Source organism: Mustela nivalis, assembly GCF_964662115.1.
Source record: "Mustela nivalis genome assembly, chromosome: 3".
Taxonomy (NCBI): Eukaryota; Metazoa; Chordata; class Mammalia; order Carnivora; family Mustelidae; genus Mustela; species Mustela nivalis.
The window spans coordinates 152,856,134-152,878,185 of record NC_139022.1 but is presented as its reverse complement, the minus strand read 5'-3'; the positions used below and the strand labels follow the sequence as shown (position 1 = coordinate 152,878,185).

Here is a 22,052-nt window from a genome sequence, read left to right as displayed (position 1 = left end):
CTTGCATATATGAATATTTATGCTATGTCACATAGAATATATATTAATGTAAATATACAAATGTAAAGATTTATATCCTGATGTGTAGTCAGAACAAAGATATGACTTTCCTCCTCCTCCCCCCACAAAAAAATGACATAAGGCAATTCAGATTAGCAGAAGTTGAAAAATTGACTTGTGTTTTGTGAAGAAATATAGTGAACTTTGTCTTTTGTTTTTGTTCTCTCTTTGCTTTTCATGATAGCCCTATGTTGTTGAGGGAGCTCACTTTCTCCCCCAGTGGATATTTCTCATGTTTTTCTGTCCCAGTTATTTGGCCTAAGAAGACAAAGTTAAAGGGGTTGGGGGAAAGTTGACTGGGGGCAAGTGATAAAATTTTTTTAAAAAGTGCTAATGAAATGGATCAACTTTGGGGTTGGGTGGCTCAGTGGTTTCAGGCTTCTGTCCTCAGCTCAGGTCATGGTCCCAGGGTCCTGGGATCGAGCCCCACGTTGGGTTCTCTGCTCAGCAGGGAATCTGCTTCCCCCTTTCTCTCTCTGCCTGCCTCTCTGTCTACTTGTAATCTATGTCAAATAAATAAATAAAATCTTTTTTTAAAAATTGGATCATCTTTAATAAGAATTGGAGAAGACTTAAACATGATTTCTTTAAAAAGCTGATAAGCTGATATATCTTGAATTCATAATGTTCTGGACCACTGACACAATACATTAGAGTGTTTTGAAATTTGAATAGTCTCTCTGCTCAGCAGGGAGCCTGCTTCCTCCTCTCTCTCTCTGCCTGCCTCTCTGCCTACTTGTGATCTCTCTCTGTCAAATAAATAAATAAGATCTTAAAAAAAAAAAAAAATTTTGAAATTTGAATAGTTAGATAAATAAGTTGTACGTGCTAATTCCAAATAATCTTTTTTAGGTTCAATTAGCCAACATTTAGTACAGTATTAGTTTCAGATGGAGAGTTCAGTATAATTTCAAATAATCTTAAAATATATCACAAATTATAAGAATTTCTACTCTTTGTAGATTGTGGATGGAATATTTGTATTATGAAATATTACCTTATATATGTATCAAAGATAACTTTTTAAGATCATTTAAGTGACTTCAGAAAAAATAGTATCTTACCGAAGTTTTCAATAATCTGTATATAAATTAAACCCTGATTCTTATCTGTTCTTATGTCTTTAATTTTTTTAATTTTTTAAATTATTATTATAGTGATATTATAGCAACTTTGAACACTTTAAAAAATACAATAGACATTTTAACAATGTTTATTCTTCTGATCCAAGAGCATGGAATGGTCTTCCATCTTTTTGTGTCTTCTTCAATTTCTTTCATGAGTGTATTGTAGTTCCTCAAGCACAGATCCTTTACCTCTTTTGTTAGGTTTATTCCCAGGTATATTATGGTTCTTGGTGCTATGGAATCGATTCTCTAATTTCCCTTTCTGTATTTTCATTGTTAGTGTATAAGAAAGCCACTGATTTCTGTACATTGACTTTGTATCCTGCCATGTTGCTGAATTGTGTATCAATAAATCAATGTGTTAAATTACTCTCCCACCAGTATTGAATGAGAAGTATGACTAATTTTTTTGTGTTAGACAAAATATGATGCATCATTGTTTTATTTGTGTATCTTTATTTCTGTGAATTTGAACATTGCTTCAAAAACTCATTGACCATTTTATTCTATTTTGGGTACTGACTGTTCGTATTCTTTGTGCCATTTTTTTTTTCTATTGGGATATTTTTCTTTTTTATCTGATCAACTTGTGGCTTTTTATAAACTAAGACTATTAACCCTTTGTCAAAGGTATATATGTTCATATTCCTTTTGTTCTTTATGTTTAAGTTGTGTGTAGGTATGTTTATGTGGGGGGAATGTATAGAATATTTTATTTTCATATAAACAAATTTATCAGGCTTTATCTGGTTTCCATGCTTAAAAATACCATCCTGGAACATATAAATGTTAATCCATATTTTGGTGCCTCCATGATTTATTGGTTCCAGAATCTATTTTCATAAAAATATAAGGATATACAACTTTATTTTTTTTAAATATGTGGCCATAAGTTATTCTAGTGCCAGTTATGAAATAATCTACTTCTCTGTTTCTGTGAAATATAAACCTTATTATGTACTGAATTCCTACTATACTTAGCTCTGTTTATAAAATTTATATTTTTGTGCATTGAACAAACATTTCTTTCTGAAATTCATTTTTTTCATTACTGTATCTTTTTTTAAAATTAAATTCCATTTGCCAACACATAGTACATCATTAATTTCAGATGTAGAGTTCAGTAATTCATCAGTTGTGATATGCTCATCATATCACGTGCCCTCCTTAATGCCTGTCACCCAATAATTCCACCCACCTCCCCTCTCACAACCCTCAGTTTGTTTCCTATAGTTGAGAATCTCTCATGGTTTGTCTCCCTCTCTGGTTTCATCCCGTTCAATTTTCCCTCCCTTCCCCTGTGATCCTCTGCACTACTTCTTATATTCCACATATGAGTGAAACCATATGATAATTATCTTTCTCTGATTGACTTATTTCACTTAGCATAATATACTCTAGTTCCATCCATATCGTTGCAAATAGCAAGATTTCATTTTTTGTTGGCTGAGTAATATTCCAGTGTGTGTGTGTGTGTGTGTGTGTGTGTATGCAAAATATATACTTATATGACTGATATGTCATTTAAAAATATCTCTCCTCTACTCTATGGTCAACTAATCTTCAACAAAGCTGGGAATAATACCCAATGGAAAAAAGACAGTCTCTTCAACAAATGGTGTTGGGAAAATTGGACAGCCACATGCAGAAGAATGAAACTGGACCATTTTCTTACACCATACACAAAAATAAACTCAAAATGGATTAAAGACCTACATATGAGACAGGAATCCATCAAAATCCTAGAGGAGAACACAGGCAACAACCTCTTTGACTTCAGCCTCAGCAACTTCTTGTTAGACAAGTTTCCAAAGGCAAGGGAAACAAGCAAAAATGAACTATGGGGACTTCCTTAAGATCAAAAGCTTTTGCACAGCAAAGGAAACAATTGACAAAACCAAAAGACAGCCTACAGTATGGGAGAAGATATTTGCAAATGACATATCAGATAAGGGCTAGTATCCAAAATCTATAAAGAACTTATCAAAATCAACACCCCAAAACCAAATAATCCAGTCAAGAAATGTGCAGAAGACATGAGCAGACAGTTCTGCAAAGAAGACGTAGAAATGACCAACAGACATATGAAGAAATGCTCCACATCACTTGGCATCAGAAAAATACAAAGCAGGGGCGCCTGGGTGGCTCAGTGGGTTAAGCCGCTGCCTTCGGCTCAGGTCATGATCTCAGGGTCCTGGGATAGAGTCCCACATCGGGCTCTCTGCTCAGCAGGGTGCCTGCTTCCTCCTCTCTCTCTGCCTGCCTCTCTGCCTACTTGTGATCTCTCTCTGTCAAATAAATAAAATCTTTAAAAAAAAAAAAAAGAAAAGAAAAATACAAAGCAAAACCACAATAAGATACCACTTCACACCAGTCAGAATGGCTAAAATTAATAAGTCAGGAAACAAAAAATGTTGACAAGGATGCAGGGAAAGGGGAACCCTCTTAAACTGTTGGTGGGAATGCAAGATGATATAGCCACTCTGGAAAAAAGAAATTAAAAATGGAGCTACTCTACAACCCAGCAACTGTGCTACTGGTATTCACCTAAAGGATAAAAATGTAGTGATCTGAAGGGGCACATGTGCCCCAATGTTTATAGTAGCAATGTCCACAATAGCCAAACTGGAAAGAGCCCAGATGTCCATCAACAGATGAATGGATAGAGAAGATACAGTACATATATAAAATGGGATATTACTCAGCCATCAGAAAATTGAAATCTTGCCATTTGCAACAACATGGGTGGAACTAGAGGATATTATGCTAAGTGAAATAAGTCAATCAGAGAATGACAATTGTTATATGGTTTCACTCACATATGGAAATTAAGAAACAAAACAGGATCATATGGGAAGGGAGGGGGAAAAAAGATAAATCAGAGAAGGAGACAAACCATGAGAGACTCTAAACTATAGGAAACAAACTGGGTGCTATGTGCAACAGATGAATTACTGAACTCTACCTCTGAAATTAATATATGTTAATTAACTGAATTTAAATATAATAGATTTTTTTTTAAATTTAAGTATTCTTAAAATCTCTTGTTTCTTTCATTGTGTGTTACAAAATGGATACTTGCTATTCTTCACTTTTGTTCAGAACTAGTAGCAATTTCTTTATCATGATTAGTCTGGACAAGTTCTAGAAATACATCAATAAAAAGTAACTTTACTCTCTAAACATTTCCATTTTTATGAGTTCCTTCCTCATTTATTTAAAATTATTTTTTCCTATTTTAATTTTTAGTTTGTTTCCCTTATTTTTTATTTTAGATCAGGAATTTTATGGGACTATGAATTTTCCTCTGAGTACAGTTAGATCCCATCCCATATTTTTAATAAATCTATTTTTTAGTGTTCCATTGTACATTTTTTAAAATTTATTTTTTATTTATTTTCAGCATAACAGTATTCATTGTTTTTGTACCACACCCAGTGCTCCATGCAATCTGTGCCCTCTCTAATACCCACCACCTGGTTCCCCCAACCTTCCCGCCCCCCACCACTTAAAACCCCTCAGATTGTTTTTCAAAGTACATAGTCTCTCATGGTTCACCTCCCCTTCCAATTTCCCCCAACTCCCTTTTCCTCTCTAACTCCCCTTGTCCACCATGCTATTTGTTATGCTCCACAAATAAGTGAAACCATATGATAATTGACTCTCTCTGTTTGACTTATTTCACTCAGCATAATCTCCTCCAGTCCCGTCCATGTTGCTACAAAAGTTGGATATTCATCCTTTCTGATGGAGGCATAATACTCCATAGTGTATATGGACCACATCTTCCTTATCCATTTGTCCAGAAATGGGCATCTTGGTTCTTTCCACAGTTTGGCGACCATGGCCATTGCTGCTATAAACATTGGGGTACAGATGGCCCTTCTTTTCACTACATCTGTATCTTTGGGGTAAATACCCAGTAGTGCAATTGTAGGGTCATAGGGAAGTTCTATTTTTAATTTCTTGAGGAATCTCCGCACTGTTCTCCAAAGAGGCTGCACCAACTTGCATTCCCACCAACAGTGTAAGAGGGTTCCCCTTTCTCCACATCCCCTCCAACACATGTTGTTTCCTGTCTTGCTAATTTTGGCCATTCTAACTGGTGGAAGGTGATATCTCAATGTGGTTTTAATTTGAATCTCCCTAATGACTAGTGATGAGCATTTTTTCATGTGTCTGATAGCCATTTGCATGTCTTCATTAGAGAAGTGTCTGTTCATATCTTCTGCCCATTTTTTGATATGATTATCTGTTTTGTGTGTGTTGAGTTTGAGGAGTTCTTTATAGATCCTGGATATCAACCTTTTGTCTGTACTGTCATTTGCAAATATCTTCTCCCATTCCGTGGGTTGCCTCTTTGTTTTCTTGACTGTTTCCTTTGCTGTGCAGAACCTTTTGATTTTGATGAAATCCCAGAAGTTTATTTTCGCTTTTGTTTCCTTTGCCTTTGGAGACATATCTTGAAAGAAGTTGCTGTGGCTGATATGGAAGAAATTACTGCCTATGTTCTTTTCTAGGAATCTGATGGATTCCTGTCTCATATTGAGGTCTTTTATCCATTTTGAGTTTATCTTTGTGTATGGTATAAGAGAATGGTCGAGTTTCATTCTTCTACATATAGCTGCCCAGTTTTTCCAGCACCATTTATTGAAGAGACTGTCCTTTTCCCACTGTATATTTTTTCCTGTTTTGTCGAAGATTATTTGACCATAGAGTTGAGGGTCCATATTTGGGCTCTCTACTCTGTTCCACTGGTCTATGTGTCTGTTTTTATGCCAGTACCATGCTGTCTTCACATTTTTATTTTTAATTTCTTCTTTAATCCAAGAACTATTTTACAAGAATGTTTTTAATTTTTAAGGATTTATATTTCTCATCTCTTTCTAAAATTGATTTCTAGTTTTATTGCAAAGAGCATGGTTTGTAGTTTGTTTGGAAACCTGTAATTATTTGATCATTTCAGCAAGAAACCTGAAGAAACTGGGAGTCAAACATAATAGAGGGCATCATATCAGGCATGAATACTTTCTTTTATCTTTCTTATATTAAAATATCTTAAAATAAGCTTAGTACTTGCATAAGAAACCAGATAAATGACTATTCTCTTTTATCTGTTTACTGAGAGTAGCTTCAATTTAAGTGTCTTTATGATCAACCTGAGTTACAATATGTCTCAAATAACTCAATATGCTTACTTTTATAAACTGTTAAGGATTTTTGTTTTTTCTTTTTCACTTTTCCATACGAAGCTTTTTTTGCATATTATTTATGTTATTTCTATTTATGTAACATAATTAAAATATTACTTTTGTTTGCTATAATTTGAATTTAAATATTAAAATTTTTTTGTCTAAATTCCACTTTTAAGAATATTCTGTTTTGTTTGTTTTATTGTTATTTTGCAGAACATGATTGGAGAGTGGGCCTTACCAGAAGAAATGGTTGATAATATACCACCCTCCAACAATAACATATTGGGCCATGTGATTCACAGATTAGTTGAAAAATCTCATCCTCCTCAAGTCAAATCAACAATACCGGAATTACCTTCATTTGCTATTAAAGGGTGCTTACTGGGGAAAACATTTAGTGGAAAAACCACGGCTCTAAAGGCTCTACAAAAAGGTAGAATTTCTTCTTCTTCTTCTTCTTCTTTTCTTTCACTTATTGGATTCTATTTGCATTGACTGTAGCTTCAAATGACTAGGTATGTAGACAATATACATAAGAACCTGCTGATATATTGGGAAACTCTGTCATCAAAAGTTTTGTCCAAGACAGACACTTTTAGGATTGTAGAGTCATAAACTAGTGCTGTCCCATCAAACCTGGATATATGGATATGTTATATATTGGTGTGAATAATCTTAAGAAATAGTAAGTTAGAAACTTTTACTTATAGATTTTATTTACCTACCAATGAAGAGGGAAGTTAATAATTTATAACAAATATGAAAGAAATCCACTTCAAATTATAAGTGTATTAATTCTTCACAGTCATTGAGTTATGTCTTTTTAATGAACCTGTGGCTTTCTTCTTTGAAGCTCATTCAGGTAGAAGGCCAGGTTTCCATCTGTTTAATTACTTTTTATTCAGTCATACTTATTTTTTACTGTTTTCACTGGGAAACTCATAATTTGCAGAGACTATTAAGACCATCTTAAACTATTTCAATGCAGACAAGAATAGACCATTCTTGCGATATTAAAAGGACCTCCTTGAAAAGCGGCTTGACAAAGGCACAATGAGATACCAGTTCACACCCACTAAGATGGGTATAATTAAAAAACAAAAGGAAAATAACAAGTGTTGGTGAGGAAATGTTGATTGGAACCCTCCTCATACATTGCTTGTGAGAATGTAAAATGGTATTGCCACCATGGAAAGCAATTTGGTGGTTCCTCACTAAATTAAAAAAAAGAATTACCATATGACCCCAACTATGAGATATATACCTTCAAAGGTGTGAAAACAGGTGTTCAAAATAAATCTTGTGCAGGAATATTCATAGCAGCACTATTAATAATAGCCAAAAGATGGGGGGGAGGAATTCAAATGCCAATCACCTGATAGATGGATAATAAAGTGGTATTAATCTATGCAGTGAAATATTATTCAGTCATTAAAAGGGAGTGAGATACTGCTATGAGTTGCAACATGGATGAACCTTGAAAACATGATGCTGAAAGAAATGAGACATGAAATGCTATATATTTTGTTTCCATTTATATGAAATATCCAGAATAAGCAAATCCTCAGAGACACATGAGAACTTAGTGGTTGCAGGGACAGGGATAGAGAGATAAGGAGTAACTGCTTAATGGGTACAGGGCTTTCTCTTTGAGTGATGAAAATTTTTTGGACAACATGGATGACCTAAATACCACTGAGTTGTATGATTTATGGTGGTTAAAATGGTTAGATTCATGTTATGTGAATTTTACCACAATAAAAAGAAGTGGCTTGATCCAAAAGACAGTTGTAGGAGACCCAAGAGATGGTGTTATTGGATGAAGTCAGCACAAAGGATAATTATGTCAATTTCCTAAATGAAAAGGTATTTAATAAAATTGTCTTTTGCACTTTAGACTTTCCTATTCAGATACTTTCTATTGACACTCTTGTCCAAGAAGCTATCAAAGCATTTCATGACAAGGAAAAAATCAGTGAGGCTCTGCCAACTGAGAAAGAAGCTGAAGAAAAGACTTTACCAGTTCTGCAAGAGAAGAGCAAAGAAACCCAGGCAAGTGCAAATTTAGTTTTCTTTTCTGCTCTTCATATTCTAGAGATTTGAAGCTGGATGGAATCTAAGAGATCTTCTAGACCCAAGGTTGGCGAAGTTTTCTGTAAAGGCCCAGAGAGAAACTACTTTAGATTTATGGATCAAGAGACAAAATCAAGGTTATTATGTGGGTATTTATACAGTGAGAGAAAATTTCTCCCTGACACCCCCATAATACACCCCAGTTTGCCTGATGGGTCATGCAGGGTGGTTGGCCCACTTCGTGCCCCATTACCATCAGCTGGAGACTGTCTCTTGAAGAAAAAGCCACCTGGTAAGACTAATAAGGGGATGAAGGAGCTGAATTGCAAGGGATTTGGAGGAGGGTGGGGTATGAGTGCTAGAGGAGGGCATTCACCAAGTCATCGGCTCCTGGAGTGATATTTCATCACTGAGACCCTGGCAGTGGCCAACAGCAGAGTATCCATTGCATAGTTAAAGACCAGTGCCAGCTTTGGGCAGTGGCTGAGACAGATACTGGAGCAGAGCAGAGAAGGGGCAGAGGGAGATGCCAGGCTTGGTCCCCTGGCTCACAGTGCTTTTCCACAGAGGGATGTCCAGGGACCATATACAAAACAGTTGGCTGGCTGAATTCAATCTGCAAGTAGATCTCAATTGGAGGGGTGGTGGAGAAGGGGGAGGTCTTCCTCGTGGTTTATCTGTATCACATTCCCATCAATATCGCATCTTGCTACATTGCATGAAGATTCTAAGGCAGAAAAATATGAAAATGTGGCTCCACCTTGAGACTCAAAATGTGGTCCAGCACCCTCAATTTAAAGGGGAGACAGTGGAGGTCCTAAGTATGAACTGGTTTACTTGAGGTCAGAAGGCTTGTTGATGAGTGCTGTGAGTGGAAGCCCAGATTCTAAATCCAGTATTCTTTTTCCCTGCCATATGTTGTCTCTGCAATTGAGCAAATTAGCAGAGAATTTAATCCACATCATTTTCATGGGCTATAAGATAAATGCCATTTAACTACGAATTATGAAAATAACTGGAAGAAGGGGCGCCTGGGTGGCTCAGTCACTCAGTCGGTTAAGTATCTGCCTTCTTCTCAGGTCATGCTTCCAGGGTCCTGGGATAGAGCCCTGCGTCAGGCTCCCTCCTCAGCGGAGAGCCTGCTTCTCCCTCTCCCTCTGCTGCTCCCCCTGCTTGAGTGTGCTCTCTATTTTTATCTCTCCCCTTTTCAAATAAATAAATAAAAATATAAAAAAATAATTGTGAGAAGTGTGGACTGCCTCTTATTCTGTATTTTAATCAATTGGGCGATAAATAATATACACGGGTTTTCTTTTTTCCCTTGTGGCTATGACTGACACCGCTAGAACTATTCTTTCTAAAATGGTTTTCCATAAATGTTACCTCTTCCTCAGGTTTCACTATATTTTCAAAATAGCGGTTGCTGTACTTTATATAGAACTGAAGGTCATTTGAAAGAGTACACCATAGGTTACTATTTCTGTAAGAATAGTACTCAAAATTTATTTATTTTTTGTCATCAAATTTTAATTGTTTTCAGAAATCATTCAGTTCTTCTTAACACCAATATTATAGAAAGATAGTGTAAACCTTAATTATAGAAATAAAATGGGTATTATTAAAATGTAATAATGTTACAATTTCTGTGTGTGTGTGTGTGTGTGTGTGTGTGTGTGTGTTTTCTCTCCAAAGGATCTACAAAATGTATCTTCACCTTATCCAGTTTCAGAGGACACATTGCCAGAAATGGAAGATAAAACTATACTTAGTAAGTGAAATATCAAAACAAATCATCCATTGTTTACATTAGGTAGGCAGACAGATAAATAGTAAGTGCACACGTATGTGAGCACAAACTTGCTTTCAGGGAAAGAAAGGGGAGTTTTGCATAGCTGTCTACCTGGTCATTTAACAGACAGAGCAAGATACACACATAAGCCCCTAACCTTTGTCTACAACTACCGGTAAAAGATGAATATTATGATGGAATCTTTCTATACCCTTTCAAGTAGTTGTTCTGTTTTGTTGTGCTTATGAGAACAGTCAGGAGAAATCCTCCCTCTTCCTGGATTTGCAGGGAGACAGAATTATATTGTTTCTTCTCGCCTGTGCAGATCTAGGTGAGTGGCACTGCTCAGGATCCCTGGGAGCTGCTGCTGCTGCTCTGTTCCCTGTGTTGAGGGAGGCTGCAAGGTCTGGTCTCTAGTATCCACCTGAAGAGTGGTTCCCTAGATAAAGTTAAGTTTATTTCCAACCTTGGGCAAGGCACATAAATAGAACCAACCATTCCTCCAAACCTAATGAAAAGTTATCTCATTTAGGATCTGGGTTCTAGTCTTTTGGATGCTTTTTAGAAACATTGAAGGAAACAATGTTAAGTCTTAAATGTCTTTTCTAGCTATGCTAGTGAAGACTTGCCATATTTAACAATTTCCTCATTTTCTAGTGTGAATTTTTGATCCCCCTGTGCCAAAGTCATTATCACCATCACCCATGAATGGTGTGGTGAGCATGCTGGTCTAGAGTGGCTGTGGTTTCCATCCTTTAAAAGGGTATAATCTGTCCCTTATTTCAGTTATGTGTATCATACAAGATAATTTGAATTGACTTAAAACTATTCTAAGTATTATGTGACATATTTTCTTACAAAAGTCCAGTTAATTATAAATGGACTCTGAAAACATTTTTTTTCTATAGTTTGTAACTAAAAACCCTTCTGAGTTCTAGAACTTTCTACATTTACACATGTTTATTACCTAGAACTTGATAATTTAGGAAAATAAAAATTAACAAATTAACATTTTAACAAATTTTCTTGAGAAACTTGGCTGGTTTTCTGAAAAGAAAATTTAAGCTGTATTTAAGTACTTCTAATGGTATTATTACAGGTGAGCCATAATGGAAGGCAGGAAGTAAAAAACTCCAAGCCACATAATGGCAGGATTTTAATGTCTTGGAAGGCAGGTGAAGCCATGCTGTGATGATCTTTCCTCTGAGCATCTCAGGCGTGGCTGGATCCAATAACCTAACCTGTCTGTCCAAAACCAAAGATGATCAAATACTAACATGGTTGTTGGTAATAAACACTGGAGTTTGTTCTTACCACTTTTTTGTTGCTAGGTACTGAGACAAATAAAACTACAAAAGTTGAAGAAGTCACATCAAGTGATAGTTTCTCTGAAGTAAGTACGGTATTCTAATTTTGGCTACTAGTATATTGAAATATGTCATGATTCAAAGTTTTTTGCTATGTCTTCAAATGGAATGAAATAGCAATGTGCTCCTCTTTCATTTAAAGTAAATATGATGGTAAAATATTAGCTAAATCTAATTTACTTAATTTTCTTTATACTCTTTATCTCTAAAGCAGTGGAAATTGCTATTCAGTTTTGCCAGGTAAGAAGGTATGTGTGTGTTTTCTAAAAAAATTTAGTCTTGGGGCACCTGGGTGGCTCAGTCATTAAGTGTCTGCCTTTGGCTCGGGTCATGATCCCAGGGTCCTGGAATCGAGCCCCGCATCAGGCTCCCTGCTCATCGGGAGACCTGCTTCTCCCTCTGCCTGCTGCTCTCCCTACTTGTGTGTGCACGCTCTCTCTCTCTTTCTCACTATCAAACAAATAAATAAAATCTTTTAAAAAAATTAGTCTTATGTCAAGTTTATATTTATGTATTTTTCTTTACCACTTAATTTATTACTTTTATTTCCTTTCCTACTCTCTTTTTTTTTTCCTACTCTCTTTACCTTTAAATAATTTTTTCCAGAATTTCTTCTTAGACTTAGTGCTGACTCTACAGAATTTTGTAGTAATCTCTGAAAGAAATATTTATAATTCACTGACTATTACTTCTAATGGAAACTAATATTTCCTCATATATTGTTGCTTTTCTGTATATGGAGACATCTTTTAGTCATCAAATAGAATGTCCGGACTAATCAAGTGAGATTTTATCTGCTTTATTTTTATTACATTTAATTAACTTTATTATGCATTTCACCTTGGGAAACAATTTTATTGTTTTTAATTTTATTTCTTTAGGGGAGAGCCAGGGCAGAAGGTGAAGGAGAGGGAGAATCTTTTTATTTTTTCAAATAATATCTTTAAAAATTTTTTAATCTAATTTCAATTTAATTAATGTATAGTGTATTATTAGTTTCAGAGGTAGAATTTAGTGATTTATCAGGTGCATACAACACCCAGTGCTCATTACTTCAAGTGTCCTCCTTTTTTTCTAAAAAAGATTTTATTTATTTATTTGTCAGAGAAAAAGAGAGAGTACAAGCAGGGGGAGAAGCAAGCAGAGGGAGAAGCAAACTCCCTGCTAAGCAAGGAGCCGATGCAGAACTCAATCCCAGGATCCTGGGATCATGACCTGAGTCGAAGGCAGATGCTTAACTGATTGAGTCACCCAGGTGTCCCCATTAAGTGCCCTCCTTAATGCCCATTACCCAGTTACCCCATCCCCCCATCGGCCGCCCTTCCAGTAACCCTCAGTTTGTTTCCTATGGTTAAGAGTCTCTTACAGTTTGCCTCCCTCTCTGTTTTCATCTATTTTATTTTTCCTTCCCTTCCCATATATTCATCTATTTTGTTTTTTAAATATCACATACGAGTGAAATTATTTGGTATTTATCTTTTTCTGACACATTTCACTTAGCTTAATACCCTCTGTATACCACATATTCTTTATCCATTCATCTGTCAATGGATATCTGGGTTCTTTCCATATCTTGGCTATTATGGACATTGGGTGCATGTGCCCCTTTGAATGTTGGGTGCATGTGCCCCTTTGAATTGCTATGTTTGTATCCTTCAGATAAATACCTAGTAGTGCAATTGCTGGGTCATAAGGTAGGTCTATTTTTTTATTTTTTGAGGAACCTCCAAACTGTTCCCCTGAATGGCTGCTCCAGTTTGCTTTCCGACTAGCAATGTAAGAGCATTCCTGTTGGGAGAGAGGGAATCTTAAGTAGGCTTCATGCCCAGCAGAGACCTCAACTAGGAGCTCAGTCTCATGACCCAGAGATCATGGCCTGAGCTAAAATCAAGAGTTGGATGCTTATTTGACTGAGCCATACAGGCACCCCTAGAAAACAATTTTAGATTTCAAATATTTTAGATTTCAGGACTACTTAAAGATAGAGAAACTTGGGAAGGATATACCAAACTATAAATATGACAGCCATTGGGGAGGGAAATGGGCTTAGAGAAAGTGATAAAGGGAATTTACAATTTAACTCCATATTATATGTTCATATATTTGAAATACAAATTAGCAGAAGGACTAAGTATATTTTTTATAAATGCCTTTATTGAGTTACAAATCCTCCAAATTCCATATTCAATTCAAAAGGGCTCACTTTTTTGTGTGTGCACGATTGGAATTATCTGGAATATATCAGTGAACAGAAATGACAGGGTTCCTGGACCTTAAGGAATTTACACTCTAATAGAAAGAGACAGATAACAAACCGTAAGTGCAGTAAATGAATTATATGACACATTAGCTGGTAACGAACCAGGAGGAAAGAAAATGTAGAGTGGAGTAAGGGGTAAGAAGCACAGGCCAACGCCAGGGAGGTGGGGAAAGAGGGAAGAGTACTGTATTAAGTGGAGTAGGCCTCCTTGAGAAAGTGAGGTTTAACCAGATTGAAAGAAGTTTGAGAGAACCTGCCACATATGTCTGGGGCAGCGTTTCAGGCAGTAAAATAGCTGGGTGGCAGCCATGAGGCAGGAAGATGCCTGGCCAGCGAGGTGGATATTAGTATGGCATGCATGAGGTAGAGAGATGAGCAGGAAGGGAAAAGATCAGGTCAGCCTTATAGGCACGATTTGGACATTTGAAGTAAACAGGGAAACCTTACAGGGTTTTGAGTAGAGATCTAATATCATTTGGCTGACAAAATACTCACTGGTGGGTGATTTAAGAATAAACTCCAGGGAATTTCCTGTTGATAGAGCAGCTCTATTGGACCAGCCCTTCTACAGATAACATTATAAATGCTGGACAAGATAGAAAAGCAAATTATTTGAAGGCCAAAAGAAAATCATAAAAAGCAAAGAGGCAAACAGACAAGCAGCATAAACCAGCAGAAATTGTATGAAATTGGATCATTGAATGAAGGGAACTTCCCTGGGCAAGAGCCATGCAGGTACAGGTTATCCCAGAGACATGCCATGTCTGCGTAGCATAGAACGCAAGCAGAAATCTACCATAGTTTCAGTTGAAGGTATTAGAAAATGAAGGTTGGGGACATCAGAGCAGCTGAAACATGAGAGGAAGATCTTGGAAAGGAGGGAGCCACAACAGAGGAGCCTCAAAATCTACGTACATTCTCCCTAATGCTTGGCTGACTCCAGAATTGTGCCAGACGATCAGTGTCTTTCACCGGGGAGCATGCCCATTTAACTTTTTCCCCCAAGTACCAGATTCTGACTTTTAAATTAACTGTACTCTACCATTCATTGTTTATTTTCACAGCTGACTGTGCGTGCTCGGCTTGGTGCAAAATCAGAAAAGTTGCTGAAGAAAGGAAAGAGCATTTCTGACATGTTGCTAGTTAACATCTTGGTAAATGCTATTAAGTATGTATTTTTTTAATCTACTAATATATTCTTTATCAGATAGAAGTAGAAAAAGAATAATGTATAAAAATCGTGGTTTTTTTTTTTTTTTTAATTTTTAAGATATGTTTTGTGATTTACATGCTTCTATTTCACTTCCCCCACTTGACCAGTCTTGACTTCACTCAGGCAGATGTGAATACAGGTCAGGTTCTATTCCCTGCAGGGAATTCAAGGAGAAGTTAGATACTTGGAAAGGCCAAGAGACACATTATAGAGCAGAGGGACCCTAACTGTCTGGTCATAGGCCAGTGCCCTTCCTTGTTTAACTTTTCAGAAGGAGGAAGTGAACCCAGTGATCCAAGGCTGGTCAGTGCTAAATAGGAAGGCAATGAGAGAAGAAAGTTTGCCCTAGAGAGAAGGAGATTGTATTGTTTACTATGAGCTCTAACAGAAAAAGAAATGAAGTCATAACTTTTAATGCAAAAATCAGAATCTCAGTTTTACATAATTAGAGATTTAGAAGAGCAGAGTTGAAGTTTCTTCCCTTTTCATGCCCTTTTTCAACTTAGAGACCTAAAATAATCATTCTTGGAGCTCTTATTCTCTATGGAGGATGCTGCCCTGAAAACAAAAACCCAAAAAATACTCCTCACACTCTAGCAACTTATTATCTAATTGAGATAAGGAAGACTCATTTGAATATTTCTCATTCAAGAAATACAGTAATTATTAATTATAGAGCAAAGTGAATGAGAGCCAGGGGCGTTCAGATTAGACATTTCTGGCTCCATGCTGGTTTGTGGGGAGTAAGAGGAACTCTCCACATTGGCAATGTGATTATTCACAGTGTGCTAAGCTTGGTTCTGGGTTTTTAAAATGAATCACTTCAGTTTATCCTTATAACCGCCCTGTGAGGTATGTTGTCCCACTATGTGTAGATGAGAAACAGGTTTAAAGGAGGAACTGCCTATGAACACAGGCTAGAAAATGCAACACATTCTCCTACAGTGAGATCAGTTTGTTTGAAGTAAATGGTTCAAGAATGGGAGAGATAAGACACTATAGGGAAGAAAGTTGTGGCCAGTTAGTTCTAAATACCATTTTATGGCCTCTGGAATAGATTTGGAGGGAGGAGGGACCTACAGAAAGATTTTAAGCAAAAGGGGGCGCCTGGGTGGCTCAGTGGGTTAAAGCCTCTGCCTTCAGCTCAGGTCATGATCCCAGGGTCCTGGGACCTAACCCCACATCGGGTCTCTGCTCAGCAGGGAGCCTGCTTCCTCCTCTCTCTCTGTCTGCCTCACTGCCTACTTGTGATCTTTGTCTGTCAAATAGATAAATCTTAAAAAAAAATAAAATAAAATAAATGCCATCTGCTTTAAAAAAAGATTTTAAGCAAAGGAGTGATTAGGGTAATTAATAGACCTAATTTTAGCAGTAAAGTAATAATATTTGTGTGGAAGGAGGTTACCGTGGAGTTAAAGGAAATGTAAAGGCAAAATTCGTTGTATTGTTACTTCCAAAGTGTTTTTATCTATCAAAATGTTAATGCCATGTCCATTTTCCATTTAGTGAGATACCTGTTGATCAAGGATGGGTCTTAGATGGTTTTCCAATGACATTAAAACAAGCAAAGCTTCTGGAGGAAGCTCTCACGGGCTGCAGCAGAGAGGTCCTAGAACTGGAGGAAAAGAAAACACAGATATCCACATTGGCTATTGACCCTACAGCCTCCAAAGAAGTGCCTTCTCCCGCTTCTGCACTTGATTTTGTCATGTTATTAGATATTTCAGATAATTCCTCGCTGGATCGCATGAATGACACAATGAGTAAGCTGGACACTTTTTCCTTTCTTTCAATCTTCTTTTTAATATTTCAAAGCTCTTTGTTCATTCCTTCTTTGAATCAGTGAATACTCCCACTTACAATTATAAGTGGTAATAAGGAATCCATTTCAGATTTCCACAGAATTATCTAGCAGAGCACATTTCCTCTTGCTTTAACTATTGGCGTTCAGCACTGTGGAGAACTAGCAGAGAATTCTATGCTGACTGCATACATCTCGCTGAACGCTTCCCTCAACTTGGCTGCTCCCCTGGCACAGGGATGCCCTTTCTGAGATTTGCATGCATGGAGGAGCTTCTTGTGGCTGTCTAGTATACCTTGGTGGGTCACCCTAATGAAGGTCATAAACCATATCTGTTCTGCAAGCAAGGGTCTGGTAACCTCTTTCCTTGAGATTATGTTTGAAGTCAGAGGAACAAGGATCAGTTGACTGAAGTCCTCACATGGTGGAGTTGAATAGTCTTTCCAACACTCACAGTTTATTTAATACTTTTTGGCATTGAAATGAAAGTATTACTTTATTCCACAAATTAAATATGGGAAAAGCACATCTTGAGCTTTGCCTTTCCAAGTTATGAGATGTTTGACCTTGGAAAAGTTACTTCGTGATTCTAAACTCAAGTTTTACAATCTATATAATAAAATGCCTCATTGTATTGTTAGAGATATTAAAGGAAAACTTTCTTTACCCAAAACACTTCTGACACCAAATGTGTGGGTTTCCTATACCACCCAATTCTCCAGTTCTTGGGAGAGACCAACTGGGTATTCTACAGTTTGATTCCATTCTGGCACGAACTACTGGGGGTTAGGGCAGACTCTATAGGATAAGAGCTCAGCTCCACAAGGCTGCCCCCAACTTTAGATGCAATTTCAAGTAGTAGATTCCCCAGGTTACCCACACTTCTGTCTGACTTGGCTACAAATGGCCAGTTTCCATGACTCTTCCTCAGGTTTGAATTTTCTTCAATGGCTCATAAAACTCATAGCACTCTTACTGTTACTGGTTTATTATAAAGGATATCATAAAGGATTCAAATGAGCAGCCATATGAAGAGGAATACAGTGCAAGGTCTGGAAGACTCTCAAGCTCAGGGATTTGGTCCCCATGGAGTTCGGGTTACACTATTCTCCTGGCATGTGGATGTGTTCACCATTGCAGAAGCTCTCTAAAGCCCTTGGTTTAGAGCTTTTTATGAGGCTCTAAAGAGCATGATTGATTAAATCCTTGGCCATTGGTGATTAACTCAGCCCTCAGCCAGGGAAAGTTATATCTCATAAACCAAGAAAGGATAGAATTTCAAAATAAAGTCATACTATTCCCATCCCAGAATAGTAAAGGCTGGGGTCTTAAGGCTCAGTCTTGGGTGTGGGAGCCCACTGTCTAGGTTTGGGTACAACAGGCTGTGGAGAAGCCTGAAAGACATCACAAGGAAGCACTCTACAGCCAAAGCCCAGTGGGCTCAAAGGCTGAACATCAGGCAAGTCAAGGTTGGGCAGAGAGGAAGGGACCAGACTCAAAGACAATAGGCAGGAAACCAGGGAGACATATGGAGAGAGATCAGGCAGTCTAGGAGCACAAGACTGTGTCAGAATGGGAGACAAATTGGATATCTGGGTTTTTAGCCAGTGCCTTAGTCTTTTGGCCAGTCTGAGAGGGAGCAGCAGTGTTCATAATATGGAGAAGAGGTATAGAGAGGTTTTGGATGTAGGCTCTGTATGGTTGACTTCTCTGACTAACACTACTGAGAAGAAATGGGAGAGGTTTCCAGGGCTGATAATGTTTATTCATTGATCTGGATGCTCTCTTCAGTTTGTGAGGTCATTGAGCTATATATTCATGTATGCATTCTTTTTGTTTAAACATTATGTTTAATGTTTAAACATTAAAAAGAAGTCCAGGAAAAAAAAAAAAGAAGAAGTCCAAAGCCTAGAGTCAGATTGACTGGAATCAAATCCCTTCTTTGTCATTTATGAGCTGTGCAATTTGAGGCCCATTACAGAATCATAATGTTTCTTTTCAAGTTATGTTGTGAAAATAAGATAATATGTGTAAAAGTATTTGAGAATTGTGTGCTAAATTTTACTTAAAATACAACAGAGAAATCAAGTAAGATAAGGACTAAAACATGTCTATTGGCCTTGATTTTTTGGTGACTAGAACAAGAGCTATTTCAATGGAGTAGGGGACCAGGAGGGATGGTCTTAGGTGGACTGAGGCATGAATGAGAGGTGAGAAGGTGGAGAGCATGAGTGAAGATAACTCTCAAGAAGCTTATCTCAGACTACCTATCTATCTGTCTATCTGTTTATCTACCTATATCTTTATCTACCTATCTCTTATCTATCTATCTACTCAGCTGATCTTTGAGCCAAGGAATTAGTGATGTTGCAAGGCATGAAATGGCATATTTTCCTTCAAAGATGCTTACCAGTACAAGTGTAGACTTGGAAAGAGAGATAAATATCAGCTAAGGCTGGTGTAGCTGATGGACACAAGTCGAAATTGTCAGATGGAGAAAAGAAGGTGAAGTGTTCAACCATGCAACTCGGGTTTGCTAGAAAATAAAAAGCCAAGATAATGCTGGCAAATTTGGGAAAAAGGATGTAGGAACTGAGTAATGTTGGAAAGAGTCATCAGCTACATGGGAGTGCAAGAAAGACAAATAGTAGGACTGTAGGTCATTAAGATCACAGAGATGATCATTCAAAGTGATCACAAAGTCCAGGATGTGGACATGGTCTTAGAAAGAGAGTGCCACAAGTGGAGAGAAGGGAAAGGGACTAGTGCCAGGGTGGAGCTGGGGAGAGAGGCAAGCTGACTAAAGTGCTGAAGTCCATGACAAATATGAGACAGTGACCATGAGATGTTGCAGGATAGCACCTCCTGAGAAGAGCTCCCACGGCCTTCTACTACCACCCTTACTTATCTTTGGGTTTTACAAATAACTTAAAAGAATTATTCTGAAAATCACTTCATCTTTTTCAATCCTGAATGTAAATGGAGACAAACTGATCTCTGTATCCTGTGAGGGTCCTCCATTTTCCTGAACACGATTAGATCACCCTTCAGGGTTCCCTTGCATTGACTGAATTCCTTTTAATCTAGTTCAAGGCCCTCTTCCTTCTTTATAATTTTCCATTTGTTCTAAGTTCATGAGTTTTCTGAACTTTGTACCATTCAATCCTGAATAGGATTCAATCAGAGCTGTTGAAGATGTTTTTGTTTTGTTTTTGGTCTCTTGTGGTCGTTCCTTTATGTCTACCGTTTAAGGAAATATCACAAAGTCTAGAAATAAAGGTAATTTGCTTTATTGGAATGTAATATACTATCAACAAATAATTTTTACATATGTTTGACTTTATGGCTTCCCTGTTATTTCATTCTTAGTCTTTAAACCATAGTGTTGATTTTCTCATTATTTCCTAGTTTGTTATTCATCATGACACACCACTTTTCATTCTCACCTCTTCAGAGTCAATTCTGAAAGCCTATGAATTTAAACTACAGCTTCTCTTTAATGTTGTATAGCATGTCATTTTCTTCAGTTGCCAAGGAAAATTTTAATCTGATTCCGAAACTATATGCTTTCAACATGTTGCTAATATTTAATGAATATTAGAACAATGGCAGGATCATATCAATTGGTTGTCTGGCATCAGTAAATTTTAACAGTGCTATTGCAAGTTTGTTTTAGCAGATTATGTAATTAAATAATTTTTGTATCATAGCTGAAGGATTTTCAAGTGAAACTTCTCATGGAGACATCACTCAACATGGCACTGCTGAAAACCAAGCTATGGATGAGGACCAGAATTTAAGAGACCAGATTCAGCATAGGTTAGTCTAAAACTCACTGTCCTGCTTCTTATTTCTTGCCCTTAGAACAGACTGACCATCAGTCACTTTGGAATCATCAGATCTTGGGGGAAAAAAAAGAAAAAAAGATGTATTTCCTAGCATTCATTCTTTTACAAGTAAAACAAAGCTAAAAAGTTTTGATGTTGAGTGAAAAATTTATGTGCTTGCTTCTGTATTCAGAGCACCAATCATCATAGACTGGGAAGGAAAGAATTAAATCATGGTACACTTCCCTTTATGGTTCATTACATGGGATCCTAATTTAGCCTTCATTCAGCGAATGCCAGTGAAGATCATGATATTTCAAAGAGCTAGGCTTCAGACTGGAGTATAGTTTAAAACAACTTCCATTGCTAAAATGATGTTATACAAAAAAAAAAAAAACCAAAAAACCAAAAACAAAAACACCCTTCTCTTGGTTGTGCACAGTTTATTCATTGGAAGAGAAAACTTAGACAGAGTTAGACAATTTTATGAAACCTGGAGAAGTCTAAAAATAGGAAGTGGGCCAGAGACAAGTAATTATCTACATTAATTAGCTAACTAACTACAGTAAGTTTATCTATCCATAAGGAAGATAAGACTGTTTCAGGAATCATCCCAAGATCATCTGTGAGTCAAGCAAGTAAGGCTGAGCTATTCACATTTACTCAAAGATTTCTTTGATTTCTGTCTGTAAGAGAAAAAACAGATGACCTCAGGCTATAGCTCAGGCTGTAGCTACCATGAGAAGTGTGCTCAGAGTTAATTCTACAGTGAGTGCAGGCGATCTTCCTGTAGATTTCCACTTAGTGAACCAAACTTACACTGAAGGTTTCCTAAAATGGTGGCCTTTTCAAATCTTCTTTTACCCCCACATATCTCAAAAAAATATTCCTTGATGTTATTAAATAATTTCTTCTTCAAAATAAATAATAATCCATTGCCTGTATATTTTTTAGAGTTCCTTTTTCAGTTTAACTACATTGGCAGCTTATATTTTCATTATGCGTGCCAAGTTAATTATACCTAATGTTACTCAAATATTTTAATTGGTATATGTTATTATACAATATTTTTGCAGAATTATAGGCTTCTTGGACAACTGGCCTTTATTGGAGCAATGGTTTACAGAGCCAGAAAATATTTTGATAAAAATCAATGCTGAAATAGATAAAGAGTCTCTATGTCACAAAGTAAAAGAAATGTTTACGACTGAAATAACAAAAAAAGAAAATAAAGGTAATAACATTTCTTTATAATTTTGAACTTATGTAACTAAAATGTGTGGTTTTAATGAGTTTGGGAAAAAATGAACACACGATTGCCAAGTTCTCTGTTTTATTTG

At 36.8% G+C, this 22,052-nt stretch overlaps 1 protein-coding gene across 4 annotated transcripts in view; it reads left to right on the top strand.

Moving 5' to 3' along the window:
• Positions 1-22,052, top strand: part of SPEF2 (sperm flagellar 2) — a 167,883-nt gene that overhangs the window by 68,162 nt on the left and 77,669 nt on the right. For all 4 annotated transcript variants that reach the window (XM_082724239.1, XM_082724237.1, XM_082724238.1 and 1 more), the window contains 8 exons: positions 6,596-6,815; positions 8,280-8,434; positions 10,148-10,223; positions 11,576-11,637; positions 14,936-15,039; positions 16,591-16,847; positions 20,596-20,704; positions 21,789-21,946. In XM_082724239.1, the coding sequence (XP_082580365.1) occupies positions 6,596-6,815; positions 8,280-8,434; positions 10,148-10,223; positions 11,576-11,637; positions 14,936-15,039; positions 16,591-16,847; positions 20,596-20,704; positions 21,789-21,946 (1,141 nt within the window). The remainder of the gene's footprint in view (positions 1-6,595; positions 6,816-8,279; positions 8,435-10,147; positions 10,224-11,575; positions 11,638-14,935; positions 15,040-16,590; positions 16,848-20,595; positions 20,705-21,788; positions 21,947-22,052) is intronic.